This window comes from Stegastes partitus, unplaced genomic scaffold (assembly GCF_000690725.1).
Source record: "Stegastes partitus isolate 25-593 unplaced genomic scaffold, Stegastes_partitus-1.0.2 Scaffold3, whole genome shotgun sequence".
In the NCBI taxonomy this organism is placed as follows: Eukaryota; Metazoa; Chordata; class Actinopteri; family Pomacentridae; genus Stegastes; species Stegastes partitus.
The window spans coordinates 554,110-578,626 of NW_007577734.1; the positions used below are offsets into that span (position 1 = coordinate 554,110).

A 24,517-nucleotide genomic window follows, 5' to 3' on the forward strand; every position below is an offset into this window, starting at 1 on the left:
GCAAAAAGGAAATAAATTTGGAGGCAATCTGCTTGCTAACAAGCTGGAATGAGTCTACAGAGGACTTTAGCTGATTGAAAGTAAGGCTGCATGTGTGCGTGAGTGAGGATGTGTGTAAATGAATGAGACAGATTAGATCCTCTTGAATATGTGTCAGACCTTGAGCTGCTGTACTCGGAGCTTCTCATCCTCCATCTCTCTTCTGGCTTTGTCCTGCTCTTCCTGCAGGCGACGCTTCTCCTGGAAAAGGAAAAAGAAGAAGGGAAGAAGAAAAAATGGCAAACAAAGACAGTGAACATAGACGTATTGAGAGTTTAGTAGATAGAGAGTGGGAGCTGGAGGAGGATTTTATTCAAATAAGGATAAAAAGGGGGACCAAAAAAGTCAGATTAACAGACAAACATGAACAGGCTGATGTAGATAAACAGGAACAAAGAAAGGGAGGAAACATCAGTGAATAAGACATCACTGGGAATGAGTAAAATGAGGACACCTGATCAGCCATCTGTCATAAGGACACTGTCACCATAGACAGTAAGTACACTATATTTCCCAAAATGCTCAAAGCACCTGTCCTCATGGCAAACTGGTGTTGTTTTCTTGGGACCAGGGACACCCTGGCTCACCACACTGCACACTCAATAAATTATTTAAGAGGTACGAACAGCTCCAAGAGCACAGCTTAGTCTCTTTACCCTCTCTTTCTCTGTGTATACAGATAAATGTCTGTATGTGTGTGTGTGCAGACTCACAGCAATGGCCTCTAGTCGCTGTTTGTACTTCTCCGCCTCATCCATCCCGGCACCTGTGACACAACAAGACAGGATCGAAGGTTAGAGATCAGAGGTTAAGCAAATACGAGACAAGTCAGCTGGGTTTGTTTATTCCCTGAGTTTACTGTGTTCAGTGGTTTGAGAGAAGGAACTCAAGCTATTATTTCAGAGGGACCCTCTGGAATTTGCTAAAAAAAAATCTTATTAAGCTCATCTGTTGTTGAGATGTCCATTTTCTGTGCTTTTTGGTCTGATTTTTTTTTTGTCCTCACAGGTGCAAAAGTTGTCTGGGGACGAAAGGGTGTACTAAGAAGAGAATCAAACAGCATTTCTGTGTCAATCTCCTGGAGTCTCATCCCTGCTACATCAGAGAGCTTAGAGGCAGCTGATGACGAGTGGTAATAAGATCAGAGACAGCCTTTGCAATTTAGCAAGTAGCATCGTCTTCAGAGCCACAATGACCCACAATGTCTCTCCTATACCTCCATTTTGCTTTTCTTTCTTTTTTTTTTTTGTCATGACACAACCTCAGGCCCCTCTAAGAAAATGAGCATAGGCAATATTTGTTTTCCCCTGCAGCTGACAATAAATGGGAGAATGTTTGAGCTTGCAAAAACTCAGAGGTACATGACAGCGCATAGAGCAGAGCCATACATAGCAACCAGCTCACGGCACCTCAGTCATTAGTGAGTTCCTTATGGTGGCTGACGGGTGCAAACGATGTGCATATACACAAACGAGTTGTATATACATGAATGCGTTGCATAAACAGAAACGCGATGCAAAAACAAAACACTGTATACACAGAAACATGCTGCAAAAAGAAAACACGCTGCATATCCCCTCACACAACGGATGTGCCCCACAGCGCAGCCTCGCTGGAGACCCCGAAGAGATCCGTCCTACAGGGTCTGTAATGTTTTTGTGTGTACAAAAAGCTATATATATATATATATATTATTACACGTCCCAGCACATGGATCTCTTCCAGGTCTATGGCAAGGTTGCGCTTCGATGCTAACAAGAAATTTCCCCCAAACACTACCTGTGTAATAAAAACACAAAAAAATGCCACAATACAATGTACTGTTTTATACTTTACACTCGCTACGATCACAGTACATCTTCTGGTCGCCGTTTTCCTTCATGTGTCCTTCTTTTCAGACTACACTAACGTTTGTCAGTGTGGATGCACACATCTGTATAGTGATCTCTATAGTTATTAGTGTGGACGGGCCATAACAGTAAAACTGGTTAATGCCTGACAATCGGAAGAAAAGAACGCCAAAAACATTTGTGCTGGGGCACTTCCGTTGTGGGGCACTTTGGTTGTGTGAGTGGATATGCAGCGCAGGTTTTTTTGCAGCGTGTTTCTGTGTTTGCAGCGTGTTTTCTTTCTGCAGGTTTCTGTGTATGCAGCATTTTCTTTTTGCAGCGCGCTTCTGTGTATGCAGTGTTTTGTTTTTGCAGTGCGTTTCTGTTTATGCAACGCATTCATGTATATGCAGCTCGTTTGTGTATATGCATGTCGTTTGCACCCATCGGCCACCGTAGTTCCTGCCACCACAAGCCATAACACTGCTTTTGGATGGAAACCTTCCGTCTGAAAATACAAGTATACTTCTCAGGAAAAAAACAACACCTATTTTTGTCCCACACATCATTCTTCAGTGGGTGGGTTCCATGGAAAAGAAAAAAAAATTAAATGATAGAAAATAATTATAGTGTTACTGGAGATTGGAAGTTTTACAGCAACAACCTCCCAGTCACCAACAATCCTGTGTGATGCGTAACGACTTCTGTCCTACACCAAAAAGCATTTATCCATCACAGCAGCTGAGATCTCACATCGGGAGAGATCTGAGTAATACAGGGCCCCATTTCTGTTCCAAATGCCATGCTGTCACAGCTATTGCCGCTAATCGCCATCACAGGGCTTTGAAGCATAAAATATGTGCCACCATGCACACACAAAACACTTTCCAGATGCATAACCTGCAAAATCTCTTCAACAGAAAATTTCTCAGGATGCCAAAAGGAACAATAAATTCAAATGGCAATACTAGATTTTAGGGTAAAACTAGAAACTAACACTTAAAATTTAATAAAATATTATAAACTTCCTGAATAAGCTTTAACACATCTACCCTTGGCCACATTACTCATTTCTCCCCCCCAAAAAACAAAAATACACCCTCCACATCCTGACAGGCATGCTCTACAAATGAGGTCTCTCATTTCTCCCCAGAAGGCAACATGGTAGAGCTTATGCCATTGTTGCTCCTCCAGTATGGCACATCTTTCAGGGCTTTAGGGGATGTTAGTTATCATAGTGAGAAACTTTATCTTACCAACACCTGAGGGATTCCTTTAGGCACGCCTCAGGTGTGGGGTCGGTGCTGGGGGTCATAAGGGAAAAGGTCTCAAGTAAAACAATATGAAAATGTAGGTGCACTTTATATGGAGGGGAAAACAGACAAGGATGAAAGAGGAAGAGGGAAGGGAAAATATTCTGATGGGGGAAACAACCTCTGGCACGCCTTTCATTGCTGTAGCGGCTCAGCTGAAATGATGAAAGGCCTGGACTGACTGGCTACAATTCAAATTACAAAAATACAAATAAAATACAAAATAATTAAAACACTAATTGTTGCTGGCCGTGAGAGTATAACATAATTATCCGTAAGTGCAGTGTTATAACTACACCTCTGACATTTATAAGAAACCAAACCGTCTGAAAATTGGTAGAAAATTGAGCAAGTTATGGTTATTTAAAAAGTATATGCAACATTGCAACACAATGTTGTGGGTGAGCGAGAGCACCGAATCAAGATGGCCGCCAGTGTGGCCGTGCGATTCCATTGGCCGAACGAGACATCTAACCTTTATTATATATATATGTATCTATGTTGGCGTCTACGTTACATTTTTTCAGTTTCCCGATTTTCCGTCTGATGTCCCTTCAGAATAAAAGCACTTCCGTTTTACGTTAAATAATGAAATTAAAAGCATAAAACATTAATACATGACAGATTTAAGTTAAGACATTAACTAATGAGTTGGAATAATAATAACAACATTCAATAAGTATTGAATAAGTAACATTTGAGTTACTTAAAATTACGCTGCAGTTCTCTAAAAAAAAAAAACCCGAAGGAGACGGAGAGGAAGCTTTAACAGAAAGAAATATGAGAATATATACATATGAACAATATATAGTGACAGAGATTGGAAGACAAGAGAAAATGCACCCTTCAAGAGCAACAGAGGTAGACAGAGACAGAATCATATTGTGGCAGGGTTTTGAATGACTCGAGGTGCAGTGACAGCTTACAGTAAAAGCCTCCGTAGGGAGCGAAGCCTTGTGTCTCATCAGGGCTCCAGGAGAGCGCCTAGAATAGCAGCTAGAGATAAACAAGCAAACACAAACAGAGGCTCTGATGAGGAGGTATTGAGGAGCTCCCCGTAGACACACACTGACTTCGATAATTAGACATGATACAGGAGGGTGGAGTAGGGAAGGCAGACAAAGTCAAAAAGTTAAGAGACGGAGAAAGTCAAGATGGTTGGAATGAAGAGAGGCAGAATAAATAGAATATGAGACGAGGTGGCATGAATCGCAGCAACTGGTTTGGGATTCAGATCCCCTATTGCCAGCAAAGTGTAAATGACCTGCAACACAAAATTAACAGCCAGTCTTGCACAGAGCAGACAGAGAGCATGAGATCTGGGAGAACATAAGACATTGATCAGTATCAAGCAAGCTCAGGTCAAGCTGCTCCTTAATCACAAAAATAATTTATCCTTTTTTTTTTTTTAAACGTTTAGTTTAAATTACTGTCAGCTGCCCAAAGAGGCCAAAATATCCAGTATTTAAAAGTTGGATTAAAAATCACGAATACAGAATCGTAGAATAGAATAGAATAGAAAAATTCTTTTCTATTCTATTCTACAATTTTGTATTCGTGATTTTTAATCCAACTTCTAAATACTGGATAGTACTGCAACTAATGATTGTCATTGTTGATGAATCTGTTTCTCGCTTGTTCGATTAGTTGTGTAATCTACAGAATGTCAAAAAATGGGGATAAATATTTCCAAAAAGTCCAAGATCTTGTCCCAAAATGTTTATTTTGTTCAGAAACTAAAGATATTTTGTTTACTGTCACGGAGGAGTAAAGAAAAATTACTCAAATCAAATATATATCAAAATATTTGGCAATTAATACGCATGTTCCAATACAGCGTTACAGCAGAACAAAGGATCGGCCTAATGCCAAAATCTGTCAATCTAAGTAAATTTTGTTAATGCAGCATAAACCACAAATCACTACAGTACACAATATAATTAATCTGTGAATCTGATAAGAAGAAACTCCCTCCAAAAACCTATGTAATGGGGAAGAACAACAATCTTGAAGATACTATAAACTATACAAGATTCCCTACAAATAAAGTCTGTTCTTTATTGGACAGTGTCCACCTGAGAAAACTAATTACATGTTTAATTAATTTGAAATATTTATTTTAAACCCGAATCTTTGCATCTTTTCTGTGAATTTTCACACAGCTCCGACAATCATCTTGTGGTATTTAGAAAGCACAGCAACACACAAATGTGCGGTGGGTCTAAACAAAATCTGCACTGCACCCTTGACTCTGTTAATTCACACGGTATCCAATACATCTCGGAACCCGGCAGTTAAAAACCAGTATGGCACATAACAGTTCACTTGTAACACCTGTTGTATACCAGCGAGGATCAGTTTCATTAAAATACATTTGGTTTGAAGGCAGTAAATGGTTGCCAGTTGAGTTTGTTGGCTGCCTGACCTCAGTGGTATGACCTCCTCACACAGTCTCTACCACATTACATCTTCCCGTCTGCCTCTTTCTTACCCTCCCAATACCTCATTCACACTTTGGCACACAAAGGAACGAAGGCACAATGGTGAAAAACACAAAAGAGAAGAGCTGAGGCAAGAGGAAGGGTAGTCTAGATGGGAAAAAAAGCACACTTTATCAGAGCATTCCACAAGGATGTGAGGGAGTCAGCCAGTGGGAAAAAGCAGCCAGCTCTGGGGGAACCATGGACATCCAACCCCAGAGGAAAAATTGGCCACAAAAGCTGAAATTTGCTGGCTCTGGCACATTCTAATGCCACTAGACTGATTTTAATTGGGGCATGAGGGAGTGAGACTGATCCAGACAGATAGACATATTTCACTGTCACCATGTTTGCACTGTTTTGAAGGAGAGGCTAATGGTCGTACATGTACACAACAAGTGAAGTGCACCTTGTTCAAAACCATTTTAGCAAAATTTAAAATGTATATAACAAAAAAGCTGGTTGGACCTAAATCAGTAGGCAGCTGTTTGGCTGGCAGCTGGCTCTTGCAAAAGTTTTGCTGGATATTGGTACCACAGTGGTCAGTTAATTTATGGATTACTCAAAAGGCCCTTTGCACTATGGACAGTTTGATTTGTCATAGCAAGACAAGCATGGTTGTTTTAAACTCATTACAATACCTCTAGTTTTCTAAAGTGTCCCAAAAAAAACATGGTAGTGTGACAAATGTAAAATACGAGAACGTCAACGAAATTCAGCCTTTGTTGGAAAACGAGAAGAAGCCTGAAATTTTTGAACTTTTGGTCAAGCAACAAGATGCCAGTTTGGCCTTAAGGAACGTGTGGTGGACCTTTTCAGCAACGTCATAGACTAAACAATCACTTGATTTAGGATTACAACCAGCAACTAGAAAATTTCCTTGCAGAAAATTCTGCCGGGACCTTTAAATGACTATTTTATAATTACCAAACCTACTAAAAACTTTGAATAACCTAAGCCTCAGCTGTGTGGAGAGAGCGGGGGGGAGGGGGAGTTGGGAGTAGGGTTAGAGTGTTGCTGGGCAACAAAGCACACAGCTGCAACTGATACTTGGTTTAACTGTCAAATCAGTAGAAGAAACCAGAAGGAGAAGACCTCAAACAACCGCGATTTGTTTCAAAACTGTGTGTCGGAGAGAAAAGCCGAGCACATTGTCAGAAAGTCAAGACCTTGGGCATCACAGAGATGTATTTTTTGTTTTCCTAGAGTAAAAAATGAGCGCACAATCATTTGAGAAGAAATGTGTACATTTCTGGTCCTTCAGAAAAATCCTCAGCCATCTCTGAATGGGTGCGTATGGGGAAGGAAGAGAGACTTGTGGAGGAACAAGGCTCCATGTCATCACTCACTCTAAAGGACCACATACACACCCATTGTAAAAGCTGAAAAGAGATGAAAAAGTTTCAAAAGTTGAGAGGTTGTCACGAAGAAATGATTGAAGATATGAAAAAAGTAGAAACACTTTGAGATAAGGGACGGACGCGTCAACAGTTTAAAGTTTAAATGGAGTGTCTAGAAGAAAGCATGCCTGAGCAGTGGAGGTTGGAAAAGAAGTGTAATTTTGGGTGTTTTTCTTGTCCGTCCCATTCATTTTCAATGGGAGATTTTTGCGACGTTTTGGTGAATTGCGTGGCGAAAAATGGAATTTTTCAAAAAATTAAGATTTAGTTTAAGACTCCATAAGATGACGAAAATTGACAAACGCTCAAAGTTGCATTTTTGCTTGAAAAATTACTTAATCAGTTAAAATAGCTGCCAATTCATTTTCTGCTGGTTAACAAACTAGTTAATTACTTGTTTGAGCTCTAAAGTGAATAATAAATACACTGTTTCTAAATAACAGATAAATTTAAAAATAATCCATTGCAGTCTTGTTGCTTTTAAGGGTTATTGCCCTTTCATTAAAAGGCCAAGAAGTCCAGCTGCCTCTCAGTCATTTAGTCTTACTGCAAACTGTCAGCAGCGTTTCCTTACAAACATTCCACTAGGCCTGGTGCAAAAGAATGCAGTGTATATTTACCTTCAGCATATGTGTGCGTGTTTATATAACAATGTATATTTACCTAGTGGGGTGTCATGGAGTCTGTATGCTGAGTGCTGGTGTAGTGACATTAGCTCTGTAGGAACAGATGGAAGAACAGTAGGGTGTCTGGAATGAAAAACTATAAGAATCGTTTATTGTCACAGCTCACGGCTTTTTATGACACACACTTACAGGCAGCGCACAATCGACTGCATATATATAAATGCAAAATTAGGAGCTTAAGCTGTGTTGCTATTTCCACAAGACAAGACGTTGCAGGGTTTTTTTAATCAAAAGAACCGAAGAACTTCCTTTACAAACCGTTGTGGTGTTCAGCTGAACCCGAATCACAGCGCATATGTAAAGAAAAGTCATCATCATTCTAAGTCTGAGCAAATACCACAAAAGCCAAAGTATAAGCATTTAACTTTCTGAGGGCTTAAAAAGAAGGTCTCTGAATAGACTGCGGGACAGACAATCGGCACAATCAGTGTTGGCTAAAATGCATTACTTCGATACCACGGATGTCTTCTGTTGCTCTGTGTTAGTTGGCTTTTAGTATAGAAGGTCAGTGGTGGGCACAGTAGATCCCAAGAGATGTAATGTAGATAAGTTGTTCATACACATGTTTTCAGGGTCTGAAAGTTGTCTATTGAAACATGAAATTTCACTAAAACATGGATGTGACAGACAGGTGAGAGTACAGGGTCACTGACTGGGACTTCACAGGGTGGACATGTGCCGCAGTGGAGCGTGACAACTGAACTTTGGGTCATGGGACTCTTAACAGACAGTGACACAGGACAGCTTTTTGTCCTCGCTAGACTGGAATTAATTATTGACCAAACTTCTCTGATGACTTAAACATGGCAGTCATCCTGTTCTAAATATAACAGAAATATCAAGGACTAGAGGGACGTGGTTAGAGTGTGGCATCACTTTGTCTAAAAAATTAAGATTTTTTTTGTAATTTTGTAATTTTTTTTAAATGTTGGGAAGACACGTAGAGTTATCCAAGAGCAATACACTGTGCCACTGAACACACAACACACTCTAGCTGCTAAAATAGCCTGAAGGTATGAAGGAGCTGGAGAAGGAGCAGAGTGAGTGATCAAAAAGGCCACCCGGTGACATTTTGTTTTTGCATGATGATGCAATTACGCCCTTCTTCTCTGAACATCGAGATTTCTGCTCCATTTGTTGGAGAAACTGAGGTGGTGGAAGTGGGAGCTTATCAAAAAACACAGAGACGGAGGTGAGAGTCTGAAGCGGGTAGAGTCATAGTATCAGATTGTGCGCCCTGGATCACACCCTGTAAGCACATCTGAGTACGAAGCTTTATTAATTTACAATACCTGTATTAGTGATGCTACACTGGAATCAGCTTTGCTTTGAAGTGTAGTTCATCTGCTCGAGGCTCCTTTACAATGTTGCTTCTACATGCCACATTCTGCTGCTTCTGTTCAACATTGCCGGAGTTCTTTTTAGTCTCGGAGAATGGGCGTACTTGACAGTAGCGTTTAAGCCGCAGAACTGAAAAGAGTGAAAGAAGACAGGAGCAGAAGTGTTTTTTTGTAAATTAAAAATGCAACGCTATTTAGACCGAGACTTAAGGTTTTAAAAGTTCAATCTGGATGGTTCCACATTTCTTTTCCAGTGTGTAAACATAGAGAGAGACAGAGGGAGAAAGTATTCCAAGGCCACTGCGAGCTGGAAATATCCTTCCAGCTACATGTTTAGGAACAGGAAGAGCACAAACACCGTCCTCCAGACGATTAGCATTGGTACGTGCAATCGCACCGACCCTGACCTCTGAACTTGCACATCCTTTGCTCTCGTCACTGGCAGTTCCTCAGGAAGAGCCTAAACTTAAGCAGTCAGCAAGCTAACTGTAAAGCAAATTCCTGGACTGAACTTCAATCAGAGATTGCAATCAAAGAGGCAGTCACTCTCCAGCCTAAGGGATGGACAGGGAGAATTGCTGTAAAGTGCTTTTTCATCAGCTATTGATTTTCAGCTGGTTTACAGACTCTGCAGCAGAAATTGCATTATTGGAGATGGATATGCGGCGTATCTAGATAGAAATAAATCTGCCACACGGTGGGAGGGTGTGTTTGTGTGTAATGCGTGTGATGTCTACGTGTGTGTATGTGTACTGTACATGTGTGGGTGGTATGGGTGGAATTTGTGTAGCTTGGATGGTGCTGCAAAAGCACACAGCCAAGTTCCTGTGATTGACAGTCCAGGTCAGGGGAATGAAAACATTGCATTCCACTGCTGTGTGTGTGTGTGTGTGTGTGTGTGTGTGTTTGTGAATCAGGAAAAGAAAGAAAGTAAAAAAAAAAACAGAGAAAGGAAGGACACACATGTCGCACTAATGTCACAGAGCTAACGGTGTAGTAGACTTTGGAGTCGAGGATTATCAAAATCAACAACATACATCACAGAGTCTTTCATCACCGCTGCGCTTCACAGGCGCGACAGTCCAACTGCTTCCTAACATCTAAGTGACGCAGAGGCTCAAATAATGCACGCACTTAAAAGCACAGCGGAAGTCACCAACCTACCAGTCTCATATTTATCAGTGTGTTAACTTTGCAGCTATGTACGGTGAGCTCGCACAAATGCTCACAAGGGAGCACATGCGCTCAAGAGCATCAAAGGCATCACTGCGAGGGAATATCAAAAGAAATCTTCCAACGGTCCCGGTGTTCAGTGGTTAGACTAAAGCAAGTTTAATACACTGACAATCTATCTAAACAGTGTTGAGGAAGAAGACAGTGATGAAACAATAGCACCTCAAAGGAGCAAATTGTCTTTGCTCTCATTTTGTCTCTTAAGTCATATAGCCAAAAAAAGGATTGAGGGGGATCAATGGTGTTCTGTCAGGTACTACACGTACACACATACACGCACGCACATACACGCGCATACACACACAGACACACACACACACACACACACAATAGAGTCTCTGTTCAGCAGGAGGTTGGCTGGTCTTTGCCTTTCCTTGCTCTGCCCACAGTATTCTACTGCAGGAGTACTTAATGCACAAATTACACACCCACAGCACTCCATCTGATCTCTGTCTGGACTGATCCAGAAAGTAATGTGACGTGGATGTTTCCAGGTTTAACGACAGTCTGGGATTTTCTTTTTCCCAACTGAAGTTCAGTTCATTCAATCTGGAAGACGGTTAGGCTATACATGGTTATTGTCCAGGCCTGGTATTTTTGTATTCACTCTGCTAAAATTACAGACAAACCAATACCAAAAAGGCGTAAACATTAGGTCGCACAGAATGATGGACAACATTGGTGAGTTGCTGCATTCTCCTACAATGTGTTTATCTTCTGTCATGGCACAAATAGCTCACAAAATGTGGCAATTACTGATTATGATCATTTTTTGGTCAAAGATGCAACTGGACCGAACCGGCAATACACAAAAGAATGGCATTTTCTATCTACCATAATTGTCTACCAGGTTTGCCTTGCTGTGTCGACTGACGTTTTCTATGCTGTTAAACTACAGCTTGTGCAACCATTACGTCTTCAGCTAAACACACAGATGTCTGAAATAAGTCAAAATACCGTATATGGCTGCATACTGCCTGATATTGCCCTCTGAGTGGTTCCCAATATGGGCGAGCTTCTGATCGCCTGCCATGTCAAAATCACCATCTGCCACACACATTTTAAATATTAAGTCTGGAAGGATTTGGGTTAAGAAAATCCGTTCCACCGCCACTAAGCTGAGCAACAGATCAAAAGTGAAAGCGTGGTAAAGCTTTTGTAAAAACCTTGTCATCCACTCATCAAATCATCAGAGGGGAGGCAGAGATTAACACGGTCATCTGGTGCATACATATGCATGGTGAAGATGAAGATAGCGCACCATGCAGCCTTGGTAAGTCATCTTGGCTCTCTGACTATGATTAACATGCAGGATTATATGTTTAATCCCAATGTGAAAAAGTCAGATTGTTGCATTGGTCCAACTGCATGCAGAATAGTTTGGTTTTAAAAGTGATAATCGGTAGAAATATAACAGTTCTGTGGTCAGTTGTTTGAAAAGTTTATATGCAGTCAGCTCTAATTTAAAAAAAAAATAACAAAACAAAACAAAACAAAATTTTAAAAATCTAACAAGAAATTATTAGATTGAATATAGATGTGTTCAGTATGATGACACACATTATATGCATATATACACATTCAGTGTTGATATGAGTGAGAATGATATAGAATAGATGGTGTTTGTTATACTAACTTTACAGACATCAAGACGATAGTACATTTGGATGAAAATATACTGTGATGATATGTTTTAATATGACAATCTATTATTCTACAAATGTGTCGTCTACACTTCTACATTGAAGTTCTAATCTTTAAGATTTTCATTATATCACACTATTTATGATTGGCATTTTTAATCATTAAATGTAATGACATTCAGTTCTCTAATTTAGCTGTAATTAAAATTAATCAAAGGCGGTTGTTAAACCTCTCATTTTTCACAAAGAAATTGCTCAGTTTAAGGTAATGCATAACAAAGTAGCTTCAAAATTACTTGTGTATTTTGTATTTGTCACATCACTATACAGAATATATTGCTTAAATGGCCTTATATATTTGATTGAATATTTCAACCGTATTGCCTCGGCCTCTTTGAAACCCAGCATGTGGGAAATGCTTGTACGTTACAAAATACTGACATGAAAGCACTGGATAGTTGCCGGTTTACTGCTCAGCCTTTTGTTTACTTTTAGACTCAGTCATGACCTTGCATAACCTCAGCGCAGGAGACAATGGCTTATCAGCTGTTACACTTCCACAGCAAGACAGTCACTGTGCTTTCCGTGTTTTTGGTATTCACAAATTCATTCTATCAACAGTTTTATCTCCTAAACTGTTGTGCACAGACAGCTGAGGATCACGTTAGCGTTCATGACCAAAGGATTAGAGGGGAAACACCGGTTTTTAACACTGAGGTGGAATACATGTAATGTGTGGCATTACACTCTGCAGCTGAGTGAAAACTATAGAGTAGCTGGAGCTTCTGAATGTCATTATAGCCTTTAACAGTATATTTGAGTTTGGTGCACAGTGTCATGCAAGACATGCACAACATGAAAACTATTGATGGGTCTAGTGTTTAACATTGATCAACTTGTAACAATGCAATGTTCTCCTGAAAAACCTTGGGTCCTGGCATTCATGTGGATGGTACTTTGGCACGTAAAGCACTGCTGCAGACCAAGCATTCCCCAATGGCAAAAGCACAGGCGGCAATCTCCTGCCAGAGCAGGACAATGCATCCTCTCACAATGCAAAGGCCGCTCAAGAATGCTCAAGCGACACAAAAAAAGAGCCCAAAGTATTGACTTGGCTTCCAAACTCCCTAGATCCCAAACAACCATCAACAGGACGCGTCAGAACAAGGCTGCATCCCACAACCCATAGATCCAAAAAATCATCGCAGTAACCGCACAACACCTTCAGAGGTCCTGTGTTTTGGCGGCACAGGGGGGACCTACACAATATTAGGCAGGTAGTTTTAGTGGTTTAAATTATGTAGCTGATTGTTGTATACTATATAGTTTTATCGAATAGAGCTTCGCGTTAGTTCAGACAGGCACGGAGTCAGGGTGTCACAAGGCCCTTACTGTCCAATCGTTCATTGCTTAAGTCCAGCCCACCCACTTAGCGTGCTTTATAACCGAGGCAGCGTTCATTCATTCTGCCCACTCCACACTCACCACATCTGCTACACCAGCTTCTGCAGATCGACAAATCTCCTCCTCCTCCCCAACCACCCCCCCTTTTAAAAACTTTTAATTTACATATATTGTAAACAGCGCTATACAAATAACACTGAATTGAATAACCCCGGTTGTTTTCCATATCATATGTCTGTAGGTTGCAGATGGTTCATTATTGTACCTTGGAACTATGTAATCTGGATTCTGTAAAATAAGGACTATTGGTTGGTCTCCTTGTTGTGTCTATACTGTATATGAAAATTGTAAATTAAGGCTCTGCCGGGGGTTTGTGATCTCAGGGACTATCTGTGTCATGCTTGTTCAAATTGTTCCAGAGCATCACTTGAGCAGAGTCACCGCCAAACTCAAATACATGTGATCCCAAATAAATGGGTAAATCTGACAAAGTGTATTGTCTGAAGTACATATTGTCTCAAGAAGTCTATGTAAACTTTTAATTTTAAAATATCTCAGTCCTCGCAATCTGCCTCATCTGCTTCCCAGCAAACAAATCATGAGGAGTGGGGAGACAGCCTCATAAATCAAAAATGAAAGAAGACAATAAAAGAAATGAACAAGACAGATAAGGCACAGACATAACAGAAATGTGTCAGGGAATGAGAGAGTTTAAAATGAGTGAAAGAACAAGAACTTGTACACGTGATGTGAAGAGAGGGATCACAGTTTGAGACGTGTTTTGACAAATCCTGGCAAGACACTTGAGACTGTGACACAACAGACATTCTAGCGGCACACATCAAGTTCACAGTGACACACCTTACAATGGTTTCCTCTCTGTTTAGTCAATATCTTAGGTGCAGACACACGCACAGATGTTTCCAAAAAATCGAAGTGTGACAGCAAATGTAGCTGCCATGGAAAAAATTAACACCCTAAAAAGCCCTAAAAGAAAGAAAAGATTTTCACATTTTGGGATTTTACAAAAAGTCAAGTTTAACATTGGATATCAACTTGTCTCTATCCAATACATCCATCCATCCATTATCTATACACCGCGTTGGAACCAGTTTGGTGGAAAAGGGGAAAACAGAGACAGACAACCACACTGACATTTACACCTATGGACAATTTAGAATCACCAGTTTACCCTCAGCATGTTTTTAGGCTGTGAGAGGAAGACGGAGAACCCGGAGAGAACGCTGCATGGGGAAAACATGCAAACTCCACACAGAATGAACCCAGGTGTCTTAACTGGGACGCGAACCGGGGTTTTTCTAGCTGTGACGGTGCTTACACCCCAGCCACCGTGCAGCCCCTATCCAATACAGTAAACACAATACTACATAATTTAGTTTTAAACAGAGGTACCTTAAAAGCTAATTAAAATCAGCTAACTTTAGATCTGCATGTGTATTGTACTGTTTTTGTGGTGCTTGAATTATTCATCACTGAAATGATTCAATCAACAGAAAATTGTCAACAATTTGGAAAACTGAGTAATAATTTACATAATTAATCTAAGATATTCAACATTTTTTAAGCATAAAAACAAATGACAAAATATTCGATCACTGCAAGGCCAGTGTGACAGGGTGCATCAGCAAAGCTGTGCACTGATTAAATGTGACCCGAAATGTGACTAAAACATAGGCAGAATGACCTTTTTTTGACCCAAACCTGCTCTGCCTCCTCTGTTCTCTGATGCACGCTGTCAGGGTAGATCTTCTTTAATGCTGCTGGCTGCAGGTCATCCGTTCTCAATGCGGTTTAATCACTCACCACTCGGCGCATTAGGAAGACGTTCAACTGCATTAATGGAAAAAGCAGGGTTTGACAGGTGACATCATTCCCACAGTGCAAGGGAATATAATAAACAAAGGCTGTGAACTGAATCTGGATTAAATACCAATCAGGTTAAAACTGTGTTTTTTGGCAGCAGTGTTATTGCAGATTGTCTCTTCGTTTAATCACAAGTTAGCACACAGTATTGCTGGAGCAGAACTGATGAACCACAGTGAAAGTCACTTGAGGTGACACTTACCAATGACTTGGCCTCTTTTTTTTGAAGTTATTTTAGGATTGTCTCCAAATGAATTTTATGACTCTCAATATACACACATGCAGAAACTGTTCTTGTTGCTAAGTGTTGTCTTTGCACTTTGAGCAAGAGTGTGTAAGACATGTACTGGCTTGCTTCAGTGATCTGTCTGTATGTGCAGGATTAGCGTGTGTGTGTGCGCGCGCGCACGCGTGCGTGCGTCAAACAGGTTTGGAGAGGAATGCAGGACTGGTGTAATCCGGTCTCGGTTCATTTTCGCTATTGTCATGGAGTCAAAAGCCTGTAGGCCTCTGTGCCGCTGGGCCCCGCAGCTCAATCACGATTACACACATATTCTCACAGAACACACTGCAGCCTAAATCATATTCAAACAACATTGTGCACCACATTACACCATCACAAAAACTATCTGTAGGTACAGTAAAACCAACTCTCAACAAATACTGTTTATACCTATTTTTTTTAAGATGCAACAGCTTATTCAGGTCAGCTGTCCAGCTGACCTTGCAATGTCAAACTACAATGCTTGTTTAAATCTATTCTGTAAGGATGTCCAGTCACATTGCAAATGTCTAGATCCATGCAACATAATGTTCAGCTTCCCTCCTTCCTCATTATCATTGTGGACAAACAAAATTCGAAGCAATCATTAAAGACAGATCTTTCAAGGTAACAGATTTGAACATGATGGAGGAGGAAGCACATAAAATAGCTTGTAAAACATAAATGTAAAAAATGTCAATTGCACCATGAATTTGGTGGAAATGATTGGTTGTGTTACCGCAATCAAAACCGTATTCATACCAACATGATCTAGGTATTATCAGATGCAGTCTCAGCTGGCTTGATTTCAGCGCTGCTTTCAGTATCAAAGATGATAATATTTTTATATTTTATATATCTATTCCAGGACCTGATTTATTCTCTCTTTACATGTTCCTTTTACAACATGTTATTTAACAATTTGACTGTGTTTCTTATAACTGCTATTCTGATGATGATCAGTTGTTTGTATTTGTGAAACCTAGTGAAATTTGAAATCACTTACAATAATTGTCTTAACGGGATTGCTGCCTTGATGTCACCATATTTCCTGCAGGTTAATTAATACTAATGTCCTCACCTTTGAAAAACAAATCAGTCCTTGAACCTTTTTTAAAAGCACACAATGTTCTTAATGTTGACTTCCAGTAATTTCTGAGTCACTTTTTGGTTCCTAGAAAATCTTTCTGAAACACAAGTCAGTTACACAGTCCAGCTGTTTTTACTTGAGAAACATCACCAAACTGTGTCCCCATTTATCCTTTAAACAGCTAGAACCAATCATCCAATGTTCTCCTCGTGTCTTCACTACAAGACGGTTTAACAGGTTTACAATTCGTCCAAAATCCCACTGCACTTGTACCAACAAACACTCCATAATTTGCTCATATCACCCCTGTGCTGGGCTTCAATACACTAAAACTTTTTCAGTTAGCTGCTGAACCCTGGTCAGTCCATTAGGCCACCAAGACCATCAGAACAAGGACTCCTAGTTATGCCATGATCAAAGTTCACGACTAATGGTGACCAAACATTTTATCCTCACTATGAAACAGTCTCCATATGGGGTTAAATCAGGAAATTCTGTTATGTGTTCTGGATTTTAAACAATTTTTACTTTCTTTTGCTTGCTTAGAATTCTCAGTCACCATGTCTCTTAAAATTAAGCAAGTCTTCAGCAATCAGAAGTTGGCTTTTTTTTGTTCTCAGCACTGGCTATATCATGACAAAAGGTTCTTTACAACCCTGGAAAAAAGTCATGTCTGCTCGTAATGCCGACACATTACAAATGAACTGCGAAGTGTGCAGTAGAATGTATTACACATTAGCACACACCTCTTGGAACATGCACTAAGGACATTAGGAGCCCTGCATAAGCGACACTTCCTCAAATAGACAACCTCATAGCTGATCTTCTGTGTAAGTGTCTGCAGTGCTTCACAAGGTTAAAATGTTTTTAAAATTGTTCATTCGCAGTACATATCTGCTTCCAAAGTCATTTGTAGCAAAGTTTAAGGTCTTGAATGGTACCCACAACTTAACACGGCAGGGTTTCACTTCACCCACCACCACGGCAAAACCAGGATCAACAATCGGGTGCAGAGGAATGCCTCCTCTCTCTACGGCAACATATTGTGTTCTGCACATGTTGATCAACCCACTGACGTAATAAACTCTCTTGTTCTGAGCAGGCAAATAATATGAGATGTTCACCACTGATCACAGCACTAAAAAAGGACAGAAAATGGAGATTTGCTAATCACACATCTAGAATCACTCTGCCAACAAGACTAATTTTCTGGTCAAGGGATAGTTAGAAGTCTGCGGCACAAACTGTATGCCAAGTTATACTGATTAATGGAGGAATGCAGGGATACAAACATTAAACAGTGCACAATTCAAGATAACTGGCATGATGCACAAGCCTCTTTAACCATCCACAGAAATGGTTTTAAAAAACACAACATGTCATGGACAATGTTTTTAAAAAAAANATGGCAGCTTAAAACATCATGCTGTTCCTTATTTAGTGACAAATCCTGCTATCCTCTATCAGTCTGATACATCTTAAGATGGAAAGGTTTCCAAATATGGACCGCTGCTCCTTCTTGATTTTACTGTGGTCAACAAATTCATAAATTAGAAAATCCAACTCAACAAGCAAAGCACTTTCTACTAACAGAGCTAGTGTTAGGAAATGCAACAAGAGATATTTAGTTTAACTGAGCTCCAGAAAAAAAGCATGCCATAAAGCAGCAAACGAAATTAGGAAATTCCAAGCCACCTCTGTTAATGAAACACATGATTTATACTCTCTATGTGCCATGCATTCTGCCTGGAAGAAGAACAAAACCACAGCTATCAAAACTCTACAAACAAATTAAGCTTGGAAAGTAATTTCCATTTTAGCGTGGGAAGTACAGCAGATCTGTCGTTGGCATTTTGTGCGATTCGGCAACAGGTGTGGCACTTCCAAATTTGTTGTGAATTGGCAGCAATGAGACACGTTTTATCATACAAGAGACTAGACAACAACATCACACTTTAGCTGCAGCTTTGGAAGACAGCTTGTTGGCATCACTTAACTGTGTGAAAGCTTCGATTTCTCCTACACCAAAAAAAGTGGGCCTTGTTCTGTGTTCATTAACGTTTTGTTGTGTTCAGTCAATTCTGTGCATGTAACCTAAAACATATTTCAATGCTATGCATGTGCCTGTGATTTGCTGGTAAAGTGTACATACCCACACCTCACTTAAAGATGCATCTTTTGGGATAATTGCTGCCTACAGCGTACAGCAGTGAGATTCTTCTTGCACAGACATTGTAACCTAGTAACCACAACCATGCATATATGTTTTTCCTTGACATCTTGAGGCTGCGTTATTTATCATGCATGTTTCATTTGCACATAAATAGAAATATCGAACCACCCTAGTGTCTGGATTGCAGCTGTACCTATTGATTGCCTTGACTATCCCTCATCGCCAAATTATTATTATTTTCAATTTATTGATAAATTTGGTCTAATAAAAGTCGGATAATTGTGATAATTGCCCCTTACAATTTAAAAAACCTTTAAAAAGGGTTCGTTATCAACTGCATGTTTTGTTACTTGGCTTACAATCAAACAATACATAAAAAGAAGCAAATCCTCATGACTGAGAAGCTGGAATCAGAGAATGCTTAAAAAAGTACTTAAATAATTAATACATTAACAGAAGTAGCAGACTATTTTGTTGCTGATTAATCATTTCTGCTGGACTTCCATCAGAAAAGCCAGACGATGTTATGGCCATTTGGTAAAATGTGTTTTGTATAATATATAGAATGTATAAATTATAATCCTTTTAATCAAGTTTCCTTTAACTTTTGGCATGTAATATTTAAAAAGAACATGGAACAGCTTATTGAAGGTCTTAGACTAGACTATATACAGAAATGCATGAGAAAGATGTAAATGCTTAGAAGTTAAGAAGCTAAACATATTTTCCTGTCAGAACTTATCCCCAGACTATTACCTTTACAAACACAACACATTACTTAACCGTCTAATCCTTGTCCGCTTCATTGTTGGTGGTGACAAAAGACTGGCATGTGTACAACACAGACAGAGCAAACTGAAGACAGCAAATGTTTTTCTATCCTCACCAACTGTCAGCCAAGACTTACAAAGCTTTAAGTCAACAGATTATTTGAAATTAAAGAACAACCACAAACAGACACATCGGATGAATGATTTAAAGGTCTGAAAACTGTCCTCTGTGCCTACGAGGTAAAAAGGTGAAATTCATACCATGATTCACGGTTGAAATTCAGGGCGTGGCCGGCAACTCTGGCATGTCTGGACTGACATTGTGACATCATGCAAAAATATGCTACAGATCAAATGAGCTCACTGGGGACCAATTTAGCTCATGTCTCTATTTCAGTATTTCCCAATATATAAAATTATCCCATCACACATTATTCTAACACCAACTGTAATACTCTGAGTTTAACCTGCTTAAAAGGGCACGCCTCCCATTTAACACATCTCACTGTACCAGCTTCCTCGAGATGAACTACCCCCCCAAATGACCAGCGCCAGAAGAAAGTCACAGAGCGAGCAGCTGGAGCAGAGTTGCGGGACTTTTCCATTTTAGTTGCAATACCAAAGATAATGATTGTGAGTTTTCTCAGTGGTTGTTTCCTTGGGAACAAACTTGAATGATGAGGTCTCTCTCTGCCTCTACAAGAAAAAGAAATAAAACTTGCGTGGTCATTGGTGTGCTGATTTGTTATTTCCAGGTGAACCATCCTCGGCCATCTGAGTCTAATTTTCTGTTTAGCAGCAATAATAACAGTGTGAAGATGCTGTGTGTTTGTGTACTCTGCACATAGACACAGATGGAAGACCGGCAACATCATATTAAGACAAAGATTTGAAGGTAGAACTCTGATATTATAGCGCAATGTGCAGGCGGGGATCTATAATCAGAAATGCTCCACAGCATGCACTTTAGGGCCAAGTATAATCATGGGCAAATCAAAAACTAAAGCAGCCAGTGAGACTGTTCAGAACATCGAAATCTAGAATTTGTCCTCTTTGGTAGCAACATCAAATTTAAATGACCCCTGACGGTGTTGAAACAGTGAACAGCTAAACAAAACTGCCAACTTGCGTCATGATTTCAGTGACTGCATTAAATCTAAACTCACAATACAACGGTCAAAACAACTGCATTCTTTTCGACAAACTTGCCCCTAAAAGTTCATTGTTGTGGGTGCCTGGATAGCTCAGCGGGTAGGTGACCCATATACAGGGGCTATAGTCCCCGACGCAGCGGCCCGGGTTCGATTCCAGCCAGCAGCTCATTTGCTGCATGTCACTCCCCCACTCTCCTCCCCACGTTTCTCTGTCTATCTTTCACTATCATTAAAGGCGGAAAAGCCCAAAAATAGATCTTTAAAAAAAAAAAAAAAAGTTAATCGTCGCTGGAGATAGTGCTGATTGTAGCTGAACTCTCCATCTTGATTCGTTCTCTGTGCTACAGAAAGGGACATAATCAAACCGTGTTTTCTTGTAACGCCTTCAGTGTGAAAAGTTTCTGAGCTTTAGAAGAGTGATGAGATGTTATTCTTCGTGACACCTGCGGTTGGAAGAGGCCATTAGATTGGAAAACTTAAACCTCTGTAAACAGCTTAGTCGAAATATGAAAATAAGTCCTGGTTACAGTGCTACAGTATGGGGCAAAGAGCTGTATAAACCCGCTATCACTTACACTGAGGATGGACAGACAGACAGACGGAGAGATACATGCTGGAGGCAATGCGACAGTGAGGAATTTCCCTCCTGCTGAAAATTCATCCATCACCCAGTTTGCCCTGCAAAGAAATGGTGGATTTCATCACTCCCAGCTACTCCTTTGTCTCCTCCCCTTTATCTTTCTGTTTTTTAATCTCCCTCTGCCTTGTCAGAGTCTGACTCTCTCCTGCTCTTTTCAACACGATTTGAAAAGATAAAACTCCCGCTGATTGGTGGTGCTGACGACCACACAGTTTTCTGCTGCCCTTTTATCTGTCTTTAACAGCTATCTCGCCCACACTACCCCTCTATCTCCTTCTTTGTACATTTGGGTAGATTTCTGCAGATTCATATCAAAACTAAACTGCTTTACAAGAGACAAACCCATCGACCTGGACTCTATGCTTTATTTTCTTTAATGCATCAAAGACAAAAAACTTTTCAGCTGAACACGAACAAACAGGCCACCAGAGAAGAAATCGCTTCTAGATGCACAGAATTTATCTTTGTTTCCAGTTCACAGAGAAAGACAGACTTTGCATACACACGGAATATCTTATTTGATTACTGCACAAGAGGAATCGTGACCTCAAAAGCTATACATTACACTTCACAGCATTCTTCAGTGACAGCCAAAATGCCACAAATACTTAAGACGCCACTGCCAAACGCCGAACGTCAAAAAATACATTTCATGGACCTTTCATATACTATATGATCGCACAAAGTTGGAGCAGTTGGAAGATAAACATCTGAAGTAGACAGATGTGCTGCCTGGCTAACCAAAGAAGACATTAGTGATCTTGGTACTGAAGAGATACGAGTGTAAATATTGAACATAAGTGTAAGACACAACAACACATAGCTAAAAATGTAACAGCAACATGACAGTGAAACTTGGGTCTTGCTGACATTTTTGTCTAAATCTCTTTCCACTTTACCAAAACGACATGCAAGACATCACGCTTAAATCTTTAGCAAAGTTAGTATAAACTGTCCATATCCTTCACAGAAGTTAAAAGATTTACAGCGTGTCGGTCTGCCATGGCAGTTCTGCTAAGTGTCATACATCCTTGGGTGGAGTAATTATAATAGGAAGGTTTGGAGGAGGGAGACACAAGCTGAAGTTAAAATTCACTATTTCCTAGGACAGGAATTGTCTAAATCAGGATTCCTGTTTTTTTATTGTGCCATAAAACTGCAGTGCTGATCCCTAATTAGCTAGTCTCTTTGCCTGAAGTGACACCTACATTTCTATATATCTCGAACACACATCCTCTTTATGTGCAACTTCTCTTTGAAATCTAAGCCGTAAGCATGCTTGTTAACAAAACCTTCAAGAAAATAACTCCTCCCAGACAGCCAAATTAAGCCAGAGGTGAGTAACACCCGCTGGATATGGCCTCGAGGCCCTCAGTTCTCCAGCCTGACAGAAGATGAGCCATGTCAGGAGCCCCTGCTGGGATCTCTGCTTGTAATCAGTATGCTCAGCTGCATGCTAAGCAATGTTTGTGTGATGTGTCACAAGTTAGAAACTGGCTTCTTTTTAAAGCAACACAGATTCAGCATGACTGTGGCTAAAAAGTGATGAAGCAGCTGTGCGCTTTGCAGTATGCAGGTGAGTCATATATGAGAGTCTGAGAAACAGACTTGTGGTTGATCTGATAGGCGTGACTCGAAATCTTGATCAGCATGGTGTGTGGGGGATGTTTGTGTATGTGTTGGAGGTCAGATGCTGCTGCAACAGAAGCTACAAAAGTGTCAGAAGATAGAGCCACTATCTGAAACCACTGCACCATAGAACTGCTGTAAATACTGTGCAGAGTTGAGGCTTTTGGACTTTATTACTCATAGAAGTCACTGGCAGACAAAAAAAACTTGCAGAAAACAGGCACAGCTAGTCTTATATAGTGCAGGAAACCTTAGACATGAGTTACTGTACACACAACATGACAGATCTATGATAAGCTGCTCACATTGTGCCTTTTAAATTCTGGTGTGTATAAGTGCAGAATTTATTTCCAGTGTATCTTGGTTAAAGTTTAAGAAGGCAAAGAATGTTGTAAAATAACCAAAGTGACTTTTCAAAAGCCAAATAATATTTAAAGAGGCTCAAACAGAGGTCAGACAAGTCAACAGCTGCTGGGCTGCCCAGCTCTAGCTGGGCTCATTTCCACCTCTTGGCCCAGGCTCAAAAGGTGTCAACCGACCACGTACGCCAAACCTGTGCTCAAATTCCAACAGAAAATGTCGTGCGTACTGATCCAAAATGCCCCTACCTGTTCAAACTTGGCCAATAAAGTCCAATGAAGTGAGGAAGTAAGTTTAAAACCAAGCTAGAAAAAAAAGAAGAGACACCAGACGTGAAAAAGGAGCAGTCGTCCTTCAAACTCAGTTACTTCTGTAGCTTGGCGAGTAAAAAGAAAACGCGACACACGGTGAACACCTGATTCTCCTCCGCGCTCAGTTCAATCCAAACCGTGCTCGATCGTCGTATGAACGCCGGACAACGCGTCGCCAAAACTGGTTAAACTTCTTCAAGCTGCACAAAGTTTGCCCCAAACTGAAAGTTGCAGCATCGGTGAGGAAAAGGTGAAGCCTTCCTGCGTCTCTACGCCTCTCCTCGCGTCTGACACCAGTCTGTGAGGAGGAAAAGAGTCGATCTGTCCGGTGGTTACCTGACTCCAGTCATTACCGTGAGGCCAGCCCTCCACCCAGCAGCAGCAGCAGCAGCAGCAGCCTCATGTTTCCTGTTATTGTCTCTCTGAATGGCTGCAGCGCACATAAACAAGTTTCCTCAAAAGCAACAGGTTGAGATGCTTCTTTCTTTTACCCACCGATATAACCTCCCGTGTGAAGCCGCAGAGGAAAGAAACAGTAAGTCATTGTAACATTTACTCAACCCCCTACAGCTGACAAGATCCGGCTCATTTAAAAATGTTATTATTCTAATTATGATACCATCATAATCTAATGTGCTCAAGAAAGTTCCATGTAGAAGTGATTTGGTGATCATTAAAGCATTGCATTTCATTTTAATGTCTTTCACCGAGCCCCAGCGTTTGTTTCTTGCAAGTGCCCAAGGCCATGTCATTTTATCAGAAGGGTTTCTGATTAAATGAGGCATCTGTGGTAAAAATAAATAAATAAAGACTCTCTCATAAATGAAAGTCTCACCAGGTTATGGGTAAAACTATAATGTATGATGTAAGACATTTC

At 40.4% G+C, this 24,517-nt stretch overlaps 1 protein-coding gene across 6 annotated transcripts in view; it reads right to left on the reverse strand.

The window, feature by feature from the left end:
• Positions 1 to 24,000, reverse strand: part of palm3 (paralemmin 3) — a 45,690-nt gene extending 21,690 nt beyond the window's left edge. Inside the window, exons 1-5 of one of the 6 annotated variants that reach the window (XM_008276613.1) lie at positions 23,578 to 23,958; positions 4,108 to 4,177; positions 3,125 to 3,172; positions 753 to 805; positions 160 to 240 (exon numbers count right to left, since the gene is read on the reverse strand). In XM_008276613.1, coding sequence (XP_008274835.1) covers positions 160 to 240; positions 753 to 797 — 126 coding nt within the window. In that variant the 5' untranslated portion in view covers positions 798 to 805; positions 3,125 to 3,172; positions 4,108 to 4,177; positions 23,578 to 23,958. The other 5 variants (XM_008276605.1, XM_008276621.1, XM_008276629.1 and 2 more) reach the window with 5 other exon arrangements.
• Between the last annotated feature and the right edge of the window lie 517 nt (positions 24,001 to 24,517).